At 41.3% G+C, this 21813-nt stretch overlaps 1 protein-coding gene across 5 annotated transcripts in view; it reads right to left on the bottom strand.

The window, feature by feature from the left end:
• The window catches only part of LOC103357640 (misshapen-like kinase 1), a 76791-nt gene that overhangs the window by 41421 nt on the left and 13557 nt on the right, over positions 1–21813 (bottom strand). For all 5 annotated transcript variants that reach the window (XM_008282272.1, XM_008282276.1, XM_008282274.1 and 2 more), the window contains exons 3-13: positions 21313–21369; positions 16350–16475; positions 16025–16135; positions 12843–12933; positions 12526–12656; positions 9890–9944; positions 9623–9701; positions 6620–6792; positions 2306–2378; positions 1621–1744; positions 120–236 (exon numbers count right to left, since the gene is read on the bottom strand). In XM_008282272.1, the coding sequence (XP_008280494.1) occupies positions 120–236; positions 1621–1744; positions 2306–2378; positions 6620–6792; positions 9623–9701; positions 9890–9944; positions 12526–12656; positions 12843–12933; positions 16025–16135; positions 16350–16475; positions 21313–21369 (1137 nt within the window). The remainder of the gene's footprint in view (positions 1–119; positions 237–1620; positions 1745–2305; positions 2379–6619; positions 6793–9622; positions 9702–9889; positions 9945–12525; positions 12657–12842; positions 12934–16024; positions 16136–16349; positions 16476–21312; positions 21370–21813) is intronic.

Below are 21813 nucleotides of genomic sequence, written 5' to 3'. Positions count from 1 at the left end.
TCGTTAAGATGTAGTTGATTAAAACTGATGAGTTCAAACAAATTTTGTGTTTCTGATTATTTACTGAGCTGCCAAAGCTGAATGAACAATGAGAAAATCAAAGCATAAACCGTACTTACATCTTCTAACTTTTGCCGCTGCTCTTGCTGCTGCTGGATCCTCTTCTGTCTGTCAGCCAGAAACTGCTGCTTTAATCGTTCCTGCTCTGCCAACTGCTGCCTGTGCTGCTGTAATGCCTGGACAAGAAATTATACGATTAGGAAACTGATAATGTAAGGTTTTTACACTCAATACAGGGTTAACTTTTAATTCTGTATGAGAAAACTAAAACTGTTTGACTTTGATCCAGGGTCAAGAGGCCTGCTGTTCTCATCCCGATGAGGCAGCTTTACCTAAAACTTTAACAAGGCTACAGGCTAAATGTTAAGTGTGAAACAGGATTAGAGTTAACCGTGTGCCTCCACTTTCAAACTGATATGAGGAATTGTCCCATTTCGGCTGAGTAGATTTGTAAATTGGTAGGATGTCTGTTATAACTGGGCTGAACCAAATGAATTAAATTAGTTAACCTGAACTTAGCACCACTTTGACCTCTGCTGCTATCAGTACTGAAAGTATTACTCTAGATCTCTAGAGACGAGAAATTGAAAATATACAGTCCTCCTTCTGCAGCTCTCCCGTCTCCCCTCTTTGTTCTAGACCCCGCCCACCAGACGAGCTTTGAAAATACAAAGACAGTTGAGCTGAAAGGTATTATTCATTTGTAGCTTTACCCAGGACTCGAATCCAGCTCTTCCAAGATCATCTGGCCATTGTGAGCTTGGTATTTTGAAATCAAACGTGAGGTGAATCAGACTAAGAACTCCAGGATGCTATGAACAGTGATTTGATAGCAACCTTTGAATCACGAGGTGGCCCCACTTTATTAATTATTTTATTTTTAATGGGTCCAAAATTAGAAAATAGAGACCACGCTCTATTTAAAAACTCTTGAAACTAACAATTCAGGCCATAACCTCATTAGGAAAATAGTCACTGAGGCAACAAAACAAGTGGGAAGAAGTGTCGTTTTCTCAAAGATTTCTATGCAATCGGGAATCTTTTCACAACCAGAGGAGTCGCCTCCTGCTGGCTGTTAGAAAGAATGCAGGTTAACGACTGATGTTGGATTTACCTTTCAGACCTGGAGGCTCCGTCTATTCTTTATACACAGCATAGAGAATTCTAGTTTCCCCTCAGGCTACATTAACTGTAATATGCTCAAAGTACAGCATGACATTTTTGCCCAAAGGTGCCAAAAACGACTGCTTACTTGAGCTTTAATGCAACATCTTGCATCATGCAAAACAATTATTGTCATCATCTGTCCATCTTGTTTTGTTAACCATAAGGCCTATACTGTCACATACAGTGAGTTATTTATTATTATCTAATATGAAATTGGTTGCTGATGAATAATGATAACCAAGAAAACAATAACATAAATGATATGCTGATTACACATTCTGGATTAAATTGCATTGGCTCTGTTTGGTTTTATATTAGCACTGAAGGCATCAGATGTATTTCACTACAATATGAAGTAACGTGTATAAGATCACATGAAAACTAAAGACCTACCTGTTGTCTCTGCTGACCTCCTCCTCCTCCGTGGCCTCCTTCTCTGCCTCCTTCACGATCTTCAGTCTGTAAGCGAAGAAACTCCCGTCTTAACGTCCATTCGCCGGGAACATTCACTATGGAGCTGAGAGAGACAGAGACAGAGGAATAAACGGCGATAATAAGAGAGAGCTTTATGTACTCAAGTACTCTTGAGGACTAAGAGAAAATGGGCACAGTTACACAAATACACACTTAAAGCTCATCCTGGGAGCAACTGCTCAGTTCAGAGTGCCATCTGCTTTTTTGATATCCAGGGATGCCAGTGCATCTGGCCATGGACATAAAAATATATGCATGCCTCCCAGTGATTAATTAGCACTGAATTTAATGAGCACTTAAGCAATGACACGAGAGTAAATCAAGCGATATGCAAAACACCCATAATGACAGTGATAAGGCATTTATGAAATATCTTTGTTGACATGTTTATTTGCAGCTGTATGTTTGTTTGAATGGATGTGATGCATAATGAACGCTTGTATTTGCACTTGGAAACACTTACCACACACACTAACACTTATGGAAACATGCAGCACTTACTGTGGCCCAGTTTTATTTCTGCTGTGACTTTCCATTAGCCATTTGGAGACCAATTTCTTTCTGCATACATACATCATCAAAGCTGGCGTGTCAAGGCTTTTACCTGGGTTCTCCTTCCTCCTCCGTGACCTCGTCCTCCTCCCCCTCACTGCCACTGTACTCATACTCTGGACCCTCTGGGAAAGAGACGAAGAATTTTGGTGATTTATTGGGTTATTATTAGGTTTTCAGGTATAGTAAGATAGTTTTCTTCCGGCTAGAAATGACATAAACAAGTGAGAAACAATGGTAGGACGTGTCAGAGATGCTTCTGATAAATTTAAACCACTTCATTTTTTTTTCTTTTTACTAAAATGCCATGTGCATAATTATCTATACCCTTTCTCAGTAACCAATGAACAAATCCTTTAGTTCTCCTAATTCCCAACAAGCTTTCTGCATGTCTCCACTGGCATTTCGTTCCGCTCCTCTTTTGGGAGGATTTCCATTTCCAGTTTCATTTCCCTGCTCGTTTCAGATCATTATCTTGTTGGAAGGTCCGATGCTACTCAAGGAGGAGTTTTTCTGTTTTTCTGATGTTTTCCCTCAGAAACGTAATGCAGTCGTCTTTTCTCATGATGCTGTTTAATTTAAGAAGGCTGAATGACCCACTGGATGAAAAACTCATCCAAAGTTTCACATTCACACCACCATGCTTGACTATGGGGATGGTGTTCTTGGAGTTGAAAGGTTCTCCTTTCTTTGGTCCCTGTGTCCAAACAACTGCATTTTTGTCTCATCCAACCACAGAATTGACAACAAGAACTGAGTTTTTGCATGGGCTAGGTGAGCTTGGACAGTCTTCCTTGGTCGACATTGATGGTCGTTGTTCAGTGTCTGCTGAAGTGTTTGCTTTGAGATGTTGGTACCAGAACTGCTCAGATTCCTCCTTGGATCCTTCTTGGACTCTCACAAAACCAATCTTGCCGGCACAGGAGCCACTTCTGGCTTCTTATCACACCCTTGGAGATTTTAAACAGTGTGGAACTCTTGTACTTTCTGGTTTGCACTGTGGCAACTGGATATTGATGGATATTGAAAAAACACTTGGATGTGACATAATAGCCTTCCTCCGTCTTGTGACCAGCCACAATGTGCAGCCGTCTCTTTCGCTGATGGACCCTAATAGCAAGCTCACTAAGCTCTTCGGTTTTAGCCATGACTTGTAATTGACTAGTAACTGACTGGAGAACTACTGCATCGGCTGTTCTCAGTTTGTAGAGTGTCTGAATGCTGTAGAGCATGGTAGAAACCAGCAGGACCATTAGGAATGGTATAGAAGCTGCATGTTCTCAGAAATATGCACTATCTGAATATGAATAAATCTGGACAATGTATTCTTAGAAAAAATGTTAAAATAAACATATGTACTTAAGATTTATCATTAACAGCTTTAGCACAGTGTCTTTTGTCACTTGTTTATGTCACATGACTAATTTTGGGCTTGACTGTACATCAGAGTGGATATAAATATGTCAGCATGTAACAGCAGATCCCCTGAACACACCAGATGCAGAGCAGTAAAACAATGCGTCCCACCCAAGAGGCCGTGTTAACACCAGCTGCACCGTGTCTGAGTGTGAACCTCGCAGGTTATCTACTGTAAAATGACGCATTCGCCGCTGTCAGAAATGAGATGTGGTCATGGGTGGTGCTTGGGGTGAAGGCTTGTGATGTGTCAGCACTGGGGTGGGAATTCTCATCTGCGTTTCTGGCTTTCTGAAACAGCTCGTTTCATTAAAAATTCCTCCGGGCCTGCCGTCTCGGCCCTTCATCGTCTGCTGCCACTAGCAATTTTGTCATTATCAAAAGCCACACGAAAGTACAGTGCGGGCAAACTTGAGCAACAAAAAAGTAAATGAGAGTCTTCTTTTGTGGAAGACATATGGAACAGAGTTTTAATGCTGCAGTATAGCTTAAAAACAGTCATCTCAGTCCTGACCCAAACGCTTCTACCAAGGGACGTGTTAAAGCACGTATGTTTGAAACGGGGACGATTCCACCAGTGATTTTTGAATCGCATCCAGCGAATGTTCTTCCTCTTACAGCCACGTGTTATACAAACTGAAATGTATGAGAAAAGTCCTTTGTTATGCAGTTTTGACTGTAGCCTCCACACTAAAGTCCCTATTCCAGGGGGGGCTACGGAGATGGGCCCAGCCGGCTTAGCATAACAACATTTGGCCGACATATGGTGTGAAAGTAGCTCGGGCTAACTTGAACATTAACTTGACACGCCATATGTTGCCATTAACAAGCCGAAAGGTAACACAACACAGGTGTGTTTGTTCAAAGCAGAACGAAGCAGAAAGGACCGACAAAGTCTACTTTTCACAACAGACAGAGGAAATCCCTACTATGCCGCTGTGATGTCATGTTTTCAAGTTTTGGCTCATTTTGTGTCTTTCTGAGCCAAAGCTGCAGGAGGGAAGAGCAGCTTGAGTGTTAATGTGTGCGTTTGCTGACTGAGAAGTAGGACATTTCTTCTTCTTCTTCTTTTTTTATTTCTAGTGATTCGTCCAAAACTGAGAGCATGTTTGCCCAAACTAAACTCCCGGGTATGCTGAAAAAGACACATCCTTTTTGCATCATATCCGGAGCATGGATTTGCCGTTTCTTTTTTTTTCTGCAGCAGTGAGTTTTTCCCACACACACTAATATTGCCAGCATTTCATTACTGCGGAGGGGCACAGGGGAACACACAAATCTGGCCTTAAACACACTGCATGCACACACACACACACACACACACACAACACATACAGCATGCAGAAAGTCTACCAGTCATTAGTGTGTTTTTATAAGCTAACAGAAGATTAGAACCAGATGGTCATTCTGTTTCCTCCTTCCTTCCCCTCAGCTCCGTCTCTCTGCTCTGTTTGTGTCTCTCTCTCTCTCTCACTCTCTCTCTCTCGCTTTCTCTTTTTGCTCTTATCTCTGCCTCTCTTTCAGTTTTCCAAATGAAGAAGAATAAACCTAATAGACAAGACGAGGATTTCTTACGCCGCCCGAATACCAACGTGAGAACAAAAGAAGAGCAAAGTCATAAATATCCCTGTCTCCTCCTCCCCTCCCCTGGCTGTTTCTCTCACAGTTCGACTGCACATATTGGCATCACGCATTCAGCACATGCAAGTCATCCAGAGCAAGGATGAGGATACATTATTCTCACAGTGAATTTCTCTCCGCCCTCCTGCCTCCTTCTCCACATTCGTAATTTGTTGTCTTTTGTCTGTTTCCATCCCTCTTGTTCCCCTTTTTTCTCCGTTTCATCTCTGTCATGTAAAACATTGTTCCATGTGAATGCAGAAGAAAAGAAAAGGAAAGGTCAGCCGTGTGCTTCCTTTTGGCCCGACCCAACATTCTCCCATTCTCACTTTCGTGTCCCTTTGTTTGCCCGTCTCGCTGTCGGCCCATTCGAGGGAAATTCATATTTGATATATTAACAAATGTAAGCATACATCTGAAAACCTCCGTAACTAAATCAGGGATTCTTTCCAAAAACTTCCTTTGCAACACTGCAGCAACGGGGTCAGAAGCAACACGAATAAAGACACAGCAAAGTGTAATATATGCAAAAACATGCTTTGTAAATTGTGGGTAACGCTGGCAACCAATTGAAACCTTTCCATAAACAGCCTGCTATAAATTAGCAGAAATGCAGTGCTTGTGACAGCCCGAGCAAAACAGCTGCTGTGCTGTCGGTGCAGCTGGTTCACTTTCTCAGCTCGAGTGTGCAGCGTGATGCTTCCATTTCCACAATGACTGCGCTGGAAACCGGATAATGGAGTGAATTTGTAAAACAATGTGGCGAATTCATTCTGACATATTTCTGTAAAGTGCCTGATTCGTGAAACTCCCTGAAACGTTGTCAGTCACTCAAAGAATTCATCCTGTCTCACACAGCTAAATTATATTGATTAAACAATGCAGTGCAGAGGTGATGATCTCAATCTAGCAGAAACTTGGTAGTTAAATCAGGTCAGGCTTTCTGTGTTTTCACTTTTCTGGGAACCCTGTAGATGTATGTTTCATATTTGTGTCTTTATTCATAAGTGTTTGGCCATTTTTGTTTTTCCTAATCACTTTCTAATGCACTCTTTAATCCATGAAGTAGCCAAAAAGCAGCACAAACTCCCCACCACGACACCAGCCCATGCCAGAATACACCAGGCTCTGTCACCCTTCATAAACCTATCAAACAGTTCATCTGCAAAAGCAACAACTGAACAATTACTGACTCACTGTAATCAAGTCCAGTGATTCAGAGCAGCTGCTGTGAAAACTAGAGTGAAAGAAATGAAGAATTCACAGAGAAGAAAATTCTCATCTTTTTTCTTTAACCGGTAAATTATCGGTACACGTATTTTCTCCTCACCTTTCTCTCGCTTCTTCCTGGTTCTGTCCAGGTGATCTTTGAGCATGATGCGAACTTGTCTCTCGTTAGCCAGGTCTCTGATGAAGGCGTGCCTCAGCAGGGTGTCCGTGGTGGGTCGGTGCAGATGGTTCTTGACCAGGCAGCTGTCGACGAACGACAAGAAACGCTTCGACCTGTGAAGGAGGACAGAGGGAGGGGGGGATACAAAAATGTGATCATGAAAATCAATGGTGCGAAAATCTATATGGAACACAATATAGAACAGAAGCTCCCAGACAACACCCCTACACATAATTGCATTATTTTTAAATGGACAAGCGGACTATTTCCTCTTGTTAACAAACAAAACCAGACTTTGGAATATAGGTCCCACAATATAAAAAAAAACCTCACACACCCGTGATCACAACACACAAGTTGGAAAACCTGATTACTAAAACAAAACTGAGAACATCTATGACTCCCAATTAGCCTAAACGCCTGACATTAATGTAATTTGTCTGCATGTCTGCATCATGGCTGCACAAAGAAAAGAACTGGCAAAGGAACTGAAACATCTGACTGTAACAAAGATGGAAAATGTTACAGGAAGATCAGCAACCAACTAAAAGTCAGTAGAAACACAGTTGCAGCAGTAATCTGGAGGTGTAGAATGGTAACACTAATCAGAGCTGCAGTGGCTGTTCTCCCAAAATGACGCCACAGACGGTGCACTACTTGTACAATATAGCTCAGAAAAACAGAGAGGCAAGTGCTTCAGACTTGGCACAGGGCTTATCAGTGGAAATCAGAGTTTCCGTGGCAGCGCAGACAGTGTGTGAGACGTCAACCTCCATGAAAGGTGTTAAAAAAGGTTTTACTTCCTCTTCAGCACAAAATTGCAAGACGGAACAAGAACATGAAAAGAAGCCTGTTGAGCATTGGGAGCACATTGTTTGGTCAAACAAGACCAAGATAAGTTTGTCTGACTCAGATGGAGTCCAGCATGTGACCTGACGAGCACTACGACAGTGAATGCATAGTACTGACAGTGAAGCACAGAGTTTTATAGATGGCACCATGAATCTACTGACTGACAAAGTGACGTCCATTCTGCAAATGCTTGGCAGAAGAGGAATATTCATGCATGATAACTATCTACACCATGCTGCCAAAATCACACAAGAGTTTCTACAGTAAAATGTGAAAACCATGGCCTAGACAAGTATGCTGCCTGACCGGAATCCATTAGAAGACTTCTGGGGTATTTTAAAATGATAGGCAGAACAACACAACTCCTTCAGCAAAGAGCAGCTGAAAAAAGTCTCTAAACAACATCTATGCAGAAATTTGTTAAACACTGATGTCCTCCAAGCCGAGGATGATTGAGTGTGTCGTTAAAAATAGAGTTGGACATATGAACGACTGAAAAACTTTAATTTTGAATCTCTTTGGTTGCACCGACTTCCTACAATGGGGCCTGTATTTTTAATACAGGAAATCCACACTGTAAGATCTTAGTTTTGCATACCAGCAAACACCTTAAAGCTCAACTTAGAGTACTTACTACACAACATTGAATCATCTGACATTTAAATAATCTCGCATAGGGATATCAGTTCTGTTGTGGACTGTATACTGTACGTATATCTGTTCAGTATGCTTTTAATTCATAAAATATTGAGAGCCTTGAAACTAGGTTTGATAACAAGCGTTATGTTATTCTTGACATGATTAAATCTTGCTCATCCAATGCAACATTAATGAGTAAAAGCAATTCTGTAAATCCACAACCACTAATTGAAAGTTTCGTGCCTTCAGAGCTGCTAACACCCATCGGCACTAAACTGCAGTTTGCATTTTTTTTTTCTTTACTCATTTTTTATGATCGTTTTTAGTCAGATGTGTGACAGTCGTCATCTGTGAAGCACTTTGTGGTCGAAAGGCTTGCCGAAAGCGGACTATAAATAATCTTGAGTTGACAAATGGGAAGTGCCTTAACTGAGTAGCGATTTCACGCTCACCCGCAAACAAACTGACAACACCTGTTTCGCTTTGGTTAAATGGGCGGAAGCGATTTTATTGACTCGACTTCTTATAATGAAACTCGCAGCGATACATATTTCATGCACTGCCTACAATCACACTTTAATTAAAAGCAATAAATACAGAAAACATGCAGTCCCAAAGCGCGAGACTAAATGAAGAGCTCAAAATCAGATAATGAGTGAATGAATGTGAGGCTAAAGTCACGTGAAAAGACGTTTTCAACAATGAAATATGACAAATGAAAATAAAAAAAAACACCAAGTTCACGACAGCATCTTTAACTGGCCACAACATTTTTAAATATGTGTTGCAACTCACCTCAAGTCTGCAAACTACCAATCACATCTCGCAGTACCACCAACGAACATCCTGAATGTAGAGTTGATGTTGAAGTTTTAAGGCAGTACCGACCAACATGGACGCTCCTAAAACCCGACTGGTGTACCGTCTGTACTGAGGAATGTGTGTTCCTGCCTCATTTTTGCTGCCTTTGGGGAGGCCTGGAGGTAAAAGGACGGGGCAGCACTGCACCCCAGACTTTGGGGCTATTAAAAGCTGTCCTATCAAATCGTGTTTCTGATTACATTAATACTGAATGGGAGACAGCATGAGGTCAAGCAAGAGTTCAGACTGAAAAAGCTTATCCATTATATATGGAAGAGAGGGAGAGGTTAGCAGGATAGAGGCTGATAACCAAACCCCGAAATGGCAGCAACAACTTATATCTTCCAGTGTGTCCAGTTTAAAGAAAGACCACGTGTCTCACAGGTTCTAAAGTTTCATCTTAACATGTCTGGCCATGCCCGTGACTTTTAGCTTTCAGTTTCCGAAGAGAGTGCTGGAATATCTTTTGTCTGATTGTTTGATGCATGAAACCCACAACAAAGACCACTGAGAAGCCCCGTTTTCAGAAGACAAAACCTAAACACTACTGTCTACATCCTGCTGTGTGTGAGAGTGTGTTCACAGGCTTACCATTTCTTTGATTTCAGTTTGGGTGGAGGGTTTCGAGGAATCAAAAACAGCGCTCTCATTGGATGCATGTCGCACAGAGCTGCGAGAGAGAGAGAGAGAGAGACGGTGTGAGAGTGAACCATGCACAGAAAGAAGAAATAAATGAAAAGATGGCTAGAGTGGTGAAAAGCAGAAGAAAGATGAAACCTAGGAGGACACGTACACAATGAATGAACAGAAAAATGAACATCAGTTGTGGGTATATGTGTGGATGTGTTTCCAACTTACGAGGTGCTCCTTCAGCCATCTCTAAAGCGGTGATGCCTAAAGACCACAGGTCACTCTGAGAACGAGACGGACAGGAAAAGGTTAAAAGTGAAGCGCACGCACAGCTTAGCTTGAGCTCTATTCATTTCCTGTTAACTCTGGATGCCTTCTTTATATTCAAATAGTAAATCAGTTTGTGCACGGATAGATCCAGGAATCGCAGAAACGGTTTCCAAAAACTAGACTTCAAGCCAAAATTCTGGCATTTCAGAAAAGGACCAGTTGATTCCTTTTCAATGATGTACTAGATTCCAAAAGTTCATATCTAATCACTTCCAGAACAATTTAAGGATGTTTCTGTGAACTGTGATATAACGTACGTCAGGGTGAATGGAAACATGTTGATGAAAATTTTGGATGAAGTCTGCCGAGCATCACACAAGAGAATTTGGATTTGTTTGAAAGATGTTCTGTCAGTGATCACTTCTCTAATGAATATTTACGGAAATATGTCTGTTGAATATGGCGATGCAGGCTCAGAAGCAGCTGTAGTCGTAGTCGCTTGGCAAGTTTTTGATGGACTGGATGGCAACCAAATATCACAGAAAGTAAAGCGCAAATTAGTCCAAGAGACTTAACTGATGCTTAAACGTCATCAGAAGGTCAAATTCTAGCTGGACGTGGAAAAGGTGTAAATAGTTGATTGCACATTTTCTTAAATCCTACATCTGTGGAAGTTAAAATTAAAGTTAAATCAGCTTCCAAGAACAGCTCCAGTGACTTCGACATAGCTGATCTAGATAGCATAATTTGATATCAGCCATTTTTCCATATAACTGTCAAGTGAATTCGTAACAAAGTTTTGAAATGTGGGAAAAACATAAAAGAAAATGTGAATAAGGCTCATTTCCAATAACTGCTTTAAAGTGAATAAACCAGTCCACAAACTGCCATCAGAAGGTTCTTATTTTCGTTCGGGTGAGTTGTGATTATTCTTTCCTAACAGCTCATGTCAGTCATTTGAGTTACATTTTTGTGACATGAAAACTTTTGGAAAAGGTGCATTCATTTCCCATGAGGGGCATTAACTCTTTCCCAAAAAAAGTCAAACACTACCTCCAGTGAATGTAAAAAACCTTTTTGCGAAATTAGGGATGTTTATATTTTAAAATTTTGCCGTTTCCATTAACCTTTTCTAATGCAACATTTCAAAATGCACATAAAAACATGTTATGGAAACACGGCTGTCGTAGTGTTTTTCTGATCCCTGACCAGTTCAGCCACTTAATGATCTATGTGGGTGAGAGAGTGGCTCATAAATGTGAATCACCCATGTGTTTGTGTAAATTGATGTATAGTTGTTAGTCAGCCTGCAGGCTAACATGTTTGCAAAACTGTAAATTTGGTAACAAAATTCTCATCTAATTGCAGAAGTTCTTATTTTTCTCATGTGGCATCACCTTGTAGAGCGAAGCAGGGCTCACATTGTTTTGCATGTAGCTCAGGAAATCATGAGGAAATGCAATTAGACAACTGAGACTTGCATACAGTTTGTAGATTCTCTACACAACAGACATTTCAACCATGTGTCCTCCAAAACAGATATCACTTGTACTACGTGCGTATAACTGCATCCTGAAGGAATTTATGACATTTACTGTCTCATTTCTGTCTTGTTTCATGAGCATAACTACTATGACTGTTATCAAGCACAACGCTTGTGCAACTCAGCATTCTGCATGAACACATCCTGTGTTAACAGAATGTAAAAACATCCACGCCAGCCAGCCACGCTGCTTTCTCTGCATCGGCTGCATGGACATCCTGACATTGTAAACAATGAAATCACATCTGGATCTTATCCAGGTAAAAGAAACTTTAAAAGACAAGCATGGTTGGGACTTAAGTTGAGCGTAGCTACACACCTGTTCATCCTAACCTGTCTCGTATATGTTGTTCAATGTGGTTGATAGTTTGCAAAATCAAATGAAGAGTTCATTTGCAAGAACAGATAACTCCATTTCTGTATGTAGATTTTCAGAAAACTTTTTTTTTGTTTTTTTGTTTGGGCCATTTTCGTTCAACTTGCGTTTGGTTGATTTTACTTCGTTGGAATTGCCAAAGAAAATTGGGGATACTTTAGGTTTTTTGTTTTTTTTTCGGTTGGCGGTTGGAAAGTTGGTTTTTTTGAGGTTTTTTGAGGTCGGGTTTTTTTTTTTTTGCAATTTACTTTTTCAATTTTTTTTCCCTTTTTTTTTTTTTCTTTGGGCGGTTTTGGTTCGGTTGTTGGGGGGGTTTTCCTCCACTCACAAGTTTGGCAGTTCGATCCCCTGCCTCTCCACAGTCGAAGTGTCCTTGGGCAAGACACTGAACCCGAAGTTGCTCCCAATGGCAGGCAGCACCTTGCATGGCAGCTCTGTCACCATTGGTGCATGTTTGTGTGAATGGGTGAATGAGAAACACATTGTAAAGCGCTTTGGATAGTGCTATATAAGTGCAGACCAAGATTGTCAGGCAGCGTCACATACAGTCTGCATTCGCTCATAATTAAGAACAACCAGTGTCCTCTAAGCTAAGTCACCCTTGCTCATCATCAATGGCACTAAATATGTATTAATAGTTGTCAGAAACGTGGCTGCTTCTGTGTAACTAAGTACCCTGTAGTCATATGTGGCTTCTGGGTTCTCGTCACAGGCGATGACCTCTGGCGCCATCCAGTAGGGAGTACCGATGAACGTGTTCCTCCGACCGATCGTCTTATCCAGCTGAGCCGACACGCCAAAGTCGACTGGAACATAAAATGTAGGACAGTTTCATGCGCGAAAACAACCGCGACCTTTGCTTATTTATGAAGTGTGTTGTGCGGTTGTGTGATTTATGTACGTGTGCATGACTGTGCGATTGTTCTGCCGTTCTGCCCGGGGTTGTGCGCATGTGCTTGAGGAACCACAGTGCATGTGTCAATGTGTCATACCCAGTTTGACTTCGGCATTCTCTGTGAGCAAAACATTTTGGCCCTTTATGTCTCGGTGAATCACATGATGGGAGTGAAGATGGGAAAGGCCCTGGAAGACAAATAACACACACACACACATAAGCACACAGTCAGATGACCACCGCTGCTATAAATCTGAGACGCCCTCAAAGAATAGTTGCATCATGAGTCTAGTCTGAAGGAATACTGAATTAAGAGAGGGATGGATTTCAAGCTTGTTGCGCTGCTTTCCCCTTCCAAACATAATTGTGGATATCCGTGCTTTTAGGTGGCCTGGTAGCTCCGACTCAGCGGCACGGTTTCAGTGTGTGTGTGTGTTTGTGCTCTCGCTTCTTCAAAGGAGGTTAAATAAACAGAGGAAGTGAGTCTTATTTCAGACAATGACTTCACCGTGGTGTCTGTGTGTGTTTGTGTGTGCATGTTGTGGTGTTGAAACAATGAGGAGACAGCATGGCTGACAGCAGCAGAGAAAACACTGGCAACAGTCCAGAGCCCTTTGTCTGTCAAGTTTTCTACTCCTAAAATGAATTCCACTGCCTTCTTAATGATGACAACATCGAGGACAGCTATATTTGAACTTAGTTGATGTACTGCTCGTGAATGTGTAGGTTTGTTAGTAGAGCCACAAACACAAATACCAGCGCAGAAAGCAGTGCAAACATCCCGCGGTCTTTCTCAGGACCTTGTGATCTCTGATAATGATAACCATAACATCGCGCAGACATGTGTTTTAAACTGAGTCTTTTAAAGTATGCAAATGAAAGAAATAAAATAAATCGATTATTCCCTCTGAGTCTCACTGGGACAACATGAGAGAGAATAACTCCCTGAACATAAAGAACAATCAGTCCGTTTGGCTTCTTCTCTTTGATATTTTGGCAAAGAAGGATCTTGTTTCTTATACGGCAGCAGGAAGACATTCAGCCTTCAGTTTGGCCTGCAGAAGCATGATAGCACCTTCACTGAAAAAACACCTCAGGAGGATGTTTACTTGTTACTCTCAACGCTGTCTGTGTGCATTTGTTCATGCGTAGTTATGTGAGGATTAAGGATTAAACTACTAGATCACATAAGCAATAAAGCAATAGCAGCAATGTGTATGCAGTGTAGTGCAGTATTCCTCCTGCTATGTCATTTCTATTTTCTCTCTTTGTGTTGGAAATAATGGGTGTTTGGTATCTGGAGCACTTGCATCATTCGGATGTTAACTCCTCCAGTTAAATCATCTCTACAAAAGGTGAGGAAGTGCCCTAGAATATGTCAGATTGTTTTAATGGAAAGCTAAACACCAAAGCTAGGCATTTTCAATTTATGCATTAAAAACTGAATATAAATGGCACATATTTAGGAAAAACACAAAATAGAAGAAGAACGAGACAAAGACAAACAAATTCTGCTTGGCAGGGGTGTAAAAGTAGTTGTCTCAATAAACGCATTATTCTTTCCAGTACAAAGGAGACAGACAAGATGAATAAATCCTCTGAATCCCAAGTAGTTTGGGTCACATTTTTCCTCACCGTGGGCTCATTTTTCACTGCAATATTAAGTTCTGCACCTCTGTGGAAACAACACAACCGTGGCTAGAAGGAGAGGGAATAAAATGTGTTCTGTGCAGTATAATAAAATCATATCGCCATACATAAGAATAATTTAAAAAGATAAAAAAAACTTGAATTTCTTTGATTTATTTAGGGTTAGTTCTCACAGGTGTTACCAATATTGGAGAAAAATTGGGGTCCTGAGATGATATCAAAGGTTATATAAAAAGGACATTGTCACTGTTTATTGTTTCTTGGCCGTGCTGCATTTATTTTACTACTTGTGAGTACTTGTGACTTTTCTCTTAGTCTCTCTTGTCATCTCCTCTCTGCTCTGTGCAAACACAGCCTGCAGTTCATCCGAAAAGTCACAGAACTGTTGTCACATGACGGTTGGTTGCAGCTCAGTCGGTCGTGACTCATCACTTGTGCTGAGAAATGCAGAACTTTTAGCTTTTACAGGATCTGGCGCAAACATCCATCTATCCATTCATCATCTATACACCTTAATCCTCACTAGGGTCATGGAGGGCTGGAGTCTATCCCAGCTGACTCAGGGTGAAGGCAGGTTCACCTGGACAGGTAACCAGTCTATCACAGGGCTACACTTAGAGACAGACAACCAAGCACACTCACATTCACACCTACAGACAATTTAGAATCACCAATTAACCTCCACATGTTTTTGGACCTTGTGGGAGGAAGCTGGAGAACCCGGAGAGAACCCACACTGCACGGGGAGAACATGCAAACTCCACGCAGAAAGATCCTGGGTGTCCTAACTGGGACGCGAACCGGCGACTCCGGTGCAAACAGTGGATTTTTTTTGTATATTTTTTAAAGAGCCATGCACAACAAAGTGATAGATGAACTACTTTTGCACAGCTCTGCGATGTTTAAACAGCACCCGACCGAAGACTGTTTATCTCAATGCGCTGAAGCCCTAATATTTGTACAACAGTAATGGGTGGCAATGTTCATTAAATGTAGATGCAAACTTGGCTCACGGTTTGCAGCTCAGAAACAAAGATCCAACCAGAGCTAAATACCACGTAGTGTAGTGATAATGTCAAGAGAAAACTACAGATTACACCATGAGGAACCACGAGAAAACATTCAGCAGCTTAAATCAGTTCAGTCAGGGCTTCTGGGTCGGGTTTGGATGCACTATGGCGCAATGTCTTGTCTCACAAATGTACTGTGGCTCTGATTAGTGCCTGTGACTGGATTCATCTCTACAGAGAAGTCGGCAGAGCTTTGTGAGTATTGTAACATCTAGAGTTATCTACTATACTATAAAACTGACTGAAATAATCACGACTGACTGCACATAACAGAAAAACTACTGTCCTGGAGAGACTGACGTGTTTGAGTTGGGAACCACAAAAGATGTCGGTGGTAAAAATACTTCTTAGATAACGACTCCTCCTACACCAATATATACAGATATAACTTTTAACATCCGCAGACAAAACACACATCTAGGTGCAGTTGGTGATAACTTCCAAAACATGAATGAAATTAATTCAGATTCATTTTATAAAATGTTAGTTAGCTACTATCGGTTATAGCTGTGTGTGAGTGCTGTGCTTGTGCATTTATTTTTTTTAATGCTGATCTTACCCTGAGCACCTCTCGGCAGATGTATGCGATCCAGTCTTCTTTCAAACAGTTCCCCTTGGTCTTCTTCACCAAATCTGTCACAGAGCCAGCTCCACAGTACTCCATCACTAACTAGATGGGCAAAGAGAGACAGAGATGTCCTTTAAACATGCACCATTGCTCAAAATAACAAAAAATCTTATTGTGTTATGTTCTCAAATTAAATGCATAAATTAATTATAATGAAAAAAAACCCAGAGGGGACATTTATTTATAACAAAATGACACATTTCATTGCTTTTCACTCAATTACAGTAACCAATAAAAAGCTGAGTAGTTCACAAACCCAGAGTTGGTGGTCCTGTCCAGCAGGGCCTTTCTTAATGAAGGCACCGTAATACGTAGCGATGTTTCTGTGGTGGGAATAACTTTTCAACATGTTGATCTCCAGCTTTATCTCCTCTTCTTCCTCCTACACACAAGAGCAGACATGGAAGAAATCTAACTACAAGTGATCAAAACATGAACAGGCATTTTATGGACTTCTTAAATGGCAACACACGGCAGAAAGGTGTGATGCTTCAAAGTTGGAATAACTTTTCTACTTTATTTTTCTCCGAGCAGCTTAGATGTAACAGAGCCTATTATACAAGTGTCAACCTTCTGCTTTAGAATCTTGTTTGTGCGCTGAGGTTTATCTAAAAAAGGTTTAAAGGTGGCACTTTGCAAAACTTCTTTTTTATTACAAGAGTCCATACAACACAAACACATCCAGACAGATAGCTCCTCCAATCAGACTGCTGCGTAACCTCCAGACGACCCTTCACCCAGCTACTGGACCTTAATTCAACAACTCCCATTCCTCAACAAAACAACTAAGGTTGGTCGATGTTATGAGACGCAAGGACAAAAAGCAGGAGCAGAGGAAACAGTGCGGCGCTTTCTGTTTTCTCACTATAAATCCCGGAAATGACTTGTGACTTCTCCAATTCACTGAACCCCTAAATCTACTGTGGCCTGGAGGAGAGCAGGGGAGCAGAGGAGAGGTGGAGGAAGGAGAGTGGAGCTGGAGGAGCTGGATGTGGTTGTTAATCAGAAAAGAGGAAACAACGGAGAGCTTCTCCCAGCCAGTGCCCTCCTTTAAATCTCCACAGGACAGGACGGGAGAAAATGACAAGGCAGAGCTTGAACTTTCACCTCCATCTGAAACACAAAGCCTCCTGCCAGTGGCTGCAGTGTGTGTGTGTGTGTGTGTGTGTGTGTGTGTGTGTGTGTGTGTGTGAGAGAGAGAAGGCAGATAATAGCCAAGCATTTCCTGCTAAAGAGTTTGTCTGAAACAAAGACGATCCACAGTCCAGTCAACAGCATAGAGAGCAGAAGTAGAGACCAATTTGTGATGCAGTTTTATCATTTTATTCACAAAGAATAATTTCCTAGGACTGCCTGTGACAAGACTTTACATTAGTATTAAGTCTGTCTTCTCATTCTTTCTATTCATTAATCTATCTATGTATGTATGTACGAGGTGTGTCAGAAAAGTTTTAGGACTGGTGTCACAAAACTACAAGTTTTCCCCTTCCAAGTAGTCCTCCTGGAGTCTAACGCACTTTCCCAGCCTTCTCTGCCACGCCGCCATGGACTGTTGGAAGGATTCTTCAGGATCCTCCTCAGCTCCGTCGTCACAGCCATCTTGATGTCGTCCAAGTCTTCAAAGCGGGTCTCCTTGATGACCCCCTTGAGCTTGGGGAAGAGGAATAAATCCCACAGAGCCAGGTGGGGTGAGTAGGGAGGTTGCTCCAGCACGAAGATGTTCTTCTCAGTCAGGAACTGTCGGATGCTCAGGGCGTTGTGAGCAGGCGTGCTGTCATGGTGAAGCAGCCACGACTTGTCTTGACACAACTCTGGTCTCTTCACTGAACGAAGCAAAAGGATCCCTTTGTAGATGTGCTGGTTGATCGTCTGAAGGGGAAAACTGGTAGTTTGTACACCAGTCGTGGAACTTTTCTGACACACCTCGTATGGCTCCATTTAGAGTGAAGGAGTCGATAAAGCAGGATAAGCTTCATGTCACGGCTGCTACATCCATCTTTCATGCTGAGTCTACCCTACAAACCCAGATCTTTTCTGACATGCCACTCTGGACAATGCAGTGACAATAGGGTACGACCATTTCAAATTAAAAGTCCTGGCATTTTAGTGAACATAATTTCTGAACAAGGCTTTTGTTGTGAAACACGACCACCCCTCCAGCCATCATCAGAGACCCAACTATGCAGCTTTTATTAGAGGAAGTATGGTAAGTGTGGTTTTAGTGCTATATTTTACATAAAATGTAAAGGTCGAGTCAATTTATTTATAGAGCACATTTAAAAACAACAAACTTTGACCACTTCAGAGACACTGAGGTCAAGCACTGCTTTGCTACACCGAGACCAGAACACCTCACAACCTGCAGCAGCAAGCTTTCAGTACAGCTGATGGTAAACCAACTATTCTACCGCTGTTGCTCTACATCACTAAATATTTAAACTTTCCCATTTCAGAAGTTTTGTCCTGACATGCTGCTGTAACACCACAAGGCAAAATACTTTCGAGTCAAATCATCTCCACATTTAGACCCAAACTAAGTGTTAAACGGGAAGTCTTTAATCCATCTCTAGACTGCAAGCATAGCGCAGCCACCGATATTCAAAACACAGCTTCAGGTAGATTTTTTAACATCAAATTGATTTACAGTACAATAAGTTATTAATATTTTATATCTCCAAAATGAGCCAACATTGTAGCTCAAAAACAGTAAGGTGAGCAAAGTTTAATATCACGAAAATTCGCCTGAAATCTAATAAAAAAAAACCTACTTCTGGGTCAAAACAAGAATTATTGGTGGAACTCTGAGAACTGTAGAGTACTTCTTGTAATTTCATTTTGTCAGGCTGGTGGTATATTAAAGTAGATTCCTGTTTGATCCTTGCTGCAAGGGTGTATTTTAAGGAGAGGCTGTCAAATTATTGTAATAGTTCCATCACTTCAAGTGGCTGAATGTGGGGAGAGAGAGTTGAATGGGGAAAGGAGAGAGAAGAGGAACGCTGTAAAGCCAGTTGTTGAGTCTAATAATGAGTTTTAAAACCTTTTCACTTTTACAAACATCGGACAATGCTGCAATATTTTTTTTTTTGTAATTGTTTAAAGGGAATACATCTGTCCAATTACACTTTGCATTTTGTCTTTGCAATAAAACAGATTTCAACCAAGGGAGGAAGATCTCTAAATACTCTACTAACACTTCTTGGTGCCTTAAAACTAAGTGACTAATTATATCCATTTCTGTATAGATCATGACCATTTTGTGACAGTCCTCTCTCTGTAATTCATTATAATATTTATGGCTGCACTGACTCTCGTCTCTTTATTTCTCTGGATGTTCTTAAACTGTACAACTTGCTGTCTTCACCCTGAATTTCAAATTGAAATAAACACCACTACTAAGTGCTTGAACACACTGCATTACAATAAGCCAGCACAATGTAAAAAAGCATAATTATTTTCTTGTGAAAGATTTTACAAGTACTAGAAATCCACCACAAGATTCCTCTGTGACACCTTTTTGGGTGTTTTAGGAGTGTTTAAATTTAGACTAGAAGTTTTTGGCATTTTGAAATTTCTGTAACTGAGTCTGTGTAAATGTTCTCCTACACAGAAAAAAATGGTCATTTAGCTGCAGTATTATCATATGTGCGTCATATGAGCTTATCATGTGTAATTTCCATAATAATAGTGAGCATCGGTGGCTTCATCAGTCTGTTAAAGTGGGAGTATACTGATGGTTGTATTCAGACATACCCATTACAGTGATGGGGAGATATGTGTGCATTTACACGGTACATCAAGTGATGTGAAAAGCATAATAATGCAAAAATAAAAGTACTAAACCTCAACTAACAGCTGCTTATCAAACTGTCCAAATAACTAGCAGCCTAGTATATGTATGACCTCCTAATCACTGAAAATTCGGTCAGGATGAGATGTTATCCAACTGCATCTTTTACCAACATCCATCCATCCATCCATTCATTATCTATACACCGCTTAATCCTCACTAGGGTCATGAGGGGCTGGAGTCTATCCCAGCTGACTCATGGTGAAGGCCAGAGACACCCTGGACAGGTAACCAGTCTATCACAGGGCTACACTTAGAGACAGACAACCAAGCACACTCACGTTCACACCTACGGACAATTCAGAATCACCAATTAACCTCAGCATGTTTCTGGACTGTGGGAGGAAGCTGGAGAACCCGGAGAGAACCCACGCTGCACAGGGAGAACATGCAAACTCCACGTAGATAGATCCCGGGTGTCCTCACCGGGACGCGAACCGAATCTAGCTGTGAGGCAACAGTGCTAACCAACTGCGCCACCCTGCAGCCCCTCTTTTACCAACAGTAAAACAAAATTATCCTGACAGCTGTCAAACTGAAGACAGTCGCTCTGCAACACATGATTTAACTGCAGCTTATAAACCGCTCACCTGTCTGAAAGCTGATCCTTCCTGTCGCCATGTCGAGGATGATTTATAACATTAAGTAATTAGTGAAGCGACTGCTGTTGTGCCATGTGTAAATGCACGCTAATCTCTCGATTTAAAGAATATGGATCCTGTTGCTTGTTTTTAGGAAACTAAAAGGAAAAACTCCTACAAACAGCTGGAAGCAACAAACTTCAGCTCCTGTTAACGTTTTGTCAAAACCCAGGTTACATTGATTACCGGTGAGTTACTACCAGACTCTGTCCTATAATTTCAAGTTTCATCTATTACAATTTGAAATGCTCATTCAGCTTCACTGCAATTTCTTTTGTATTTATTTTAGGACCAAATTTGGAGCTGAAATGTGTAAAAACTCCCTCTACAACTCCAACGCCTTGGCTTCGGACTGCTCTGGATGCCTCATTTGCAATGTTGCTTCCACTTCCCCAGATAGTTCATGCATTCCTGCAAACAGCTGCTTGTTCTATAGGCTTGCTGCTTACGTTGTTGCTCAGGCTGCTCGGTGGGATGTTGGTGCTGCCTGCTTACATAGTTTGGAACATGTATAGATGAATTTAAGAAGCCAATGTATCGGGTCACTATAACTTAAATAAATATTTTGATCTGTAAAACAAATATTACGTCAGAGGAGAATGAATGAAAATACATGAGCTCTCCTCTTTAGCATCCACAAGACATGGGAGACAGAATAGGAATGGATAAACTAAGAGCAGAGAGAGTGAAAAAGGAATTTATGTGTGTGATGTAATGCAATGCACTCTTACCTCTGTGACCTCCATGACTTTAATAGCTGCCAGTTGACCCGTCTTGACATGACGACCCTGAAGGCAAACATAAAAAGCGAGTTAAGGTCACAATGGTTGAAAAGGATTAAACACCACATTCAAAACAAGCCATTCCCACACTGAACAGACATATTTAACACACAACACAAAGTAGAGTGAACGGCGTGGATGGCGAGAAGAATAAGATTCCACATTTAATAATCAAATATCTTCAGCATTAAATGGTAATATATCAACTCGGTGGGGTTTCTGAATGTGCACAGAAGTACACTGATGGGTGCTAATGAAAACAGGGTTCATGCTGTGACACAAACACCAGTGATGACACACTGGAAGACTCAGGTCAGTATCCTTCATGGATTATTAAATCACAAGTGCAACTGCGCGATTGAGAAAGACCGGCAGCAATTTAATGTATTATAATTAGATTAGGCGCCAAACATTGCATGATTACATCTCCTAGGCTGAAAAAAAAAAGGA

This window comes from Stegastes partitus, unplaced genomic scaffold, assembly GCF_000690725.1.
Source record: "Stegastes partitus isolate 25-593 unplaced genomic scaffold, Stegastes_partitus-1.0.2 Scaffold265, whole genome shotgun sequence".
NCBI lineage: Eukaryota > Metazoa > Chordata > Actinopteri > Pomacentridae > Stegastes > Stegastes partitus.
The sequence above is the reverse complement of the archived record's forward strand: the minus strand, read 5'-3'. Positions and strand labels throughout refer to the sequence as shown.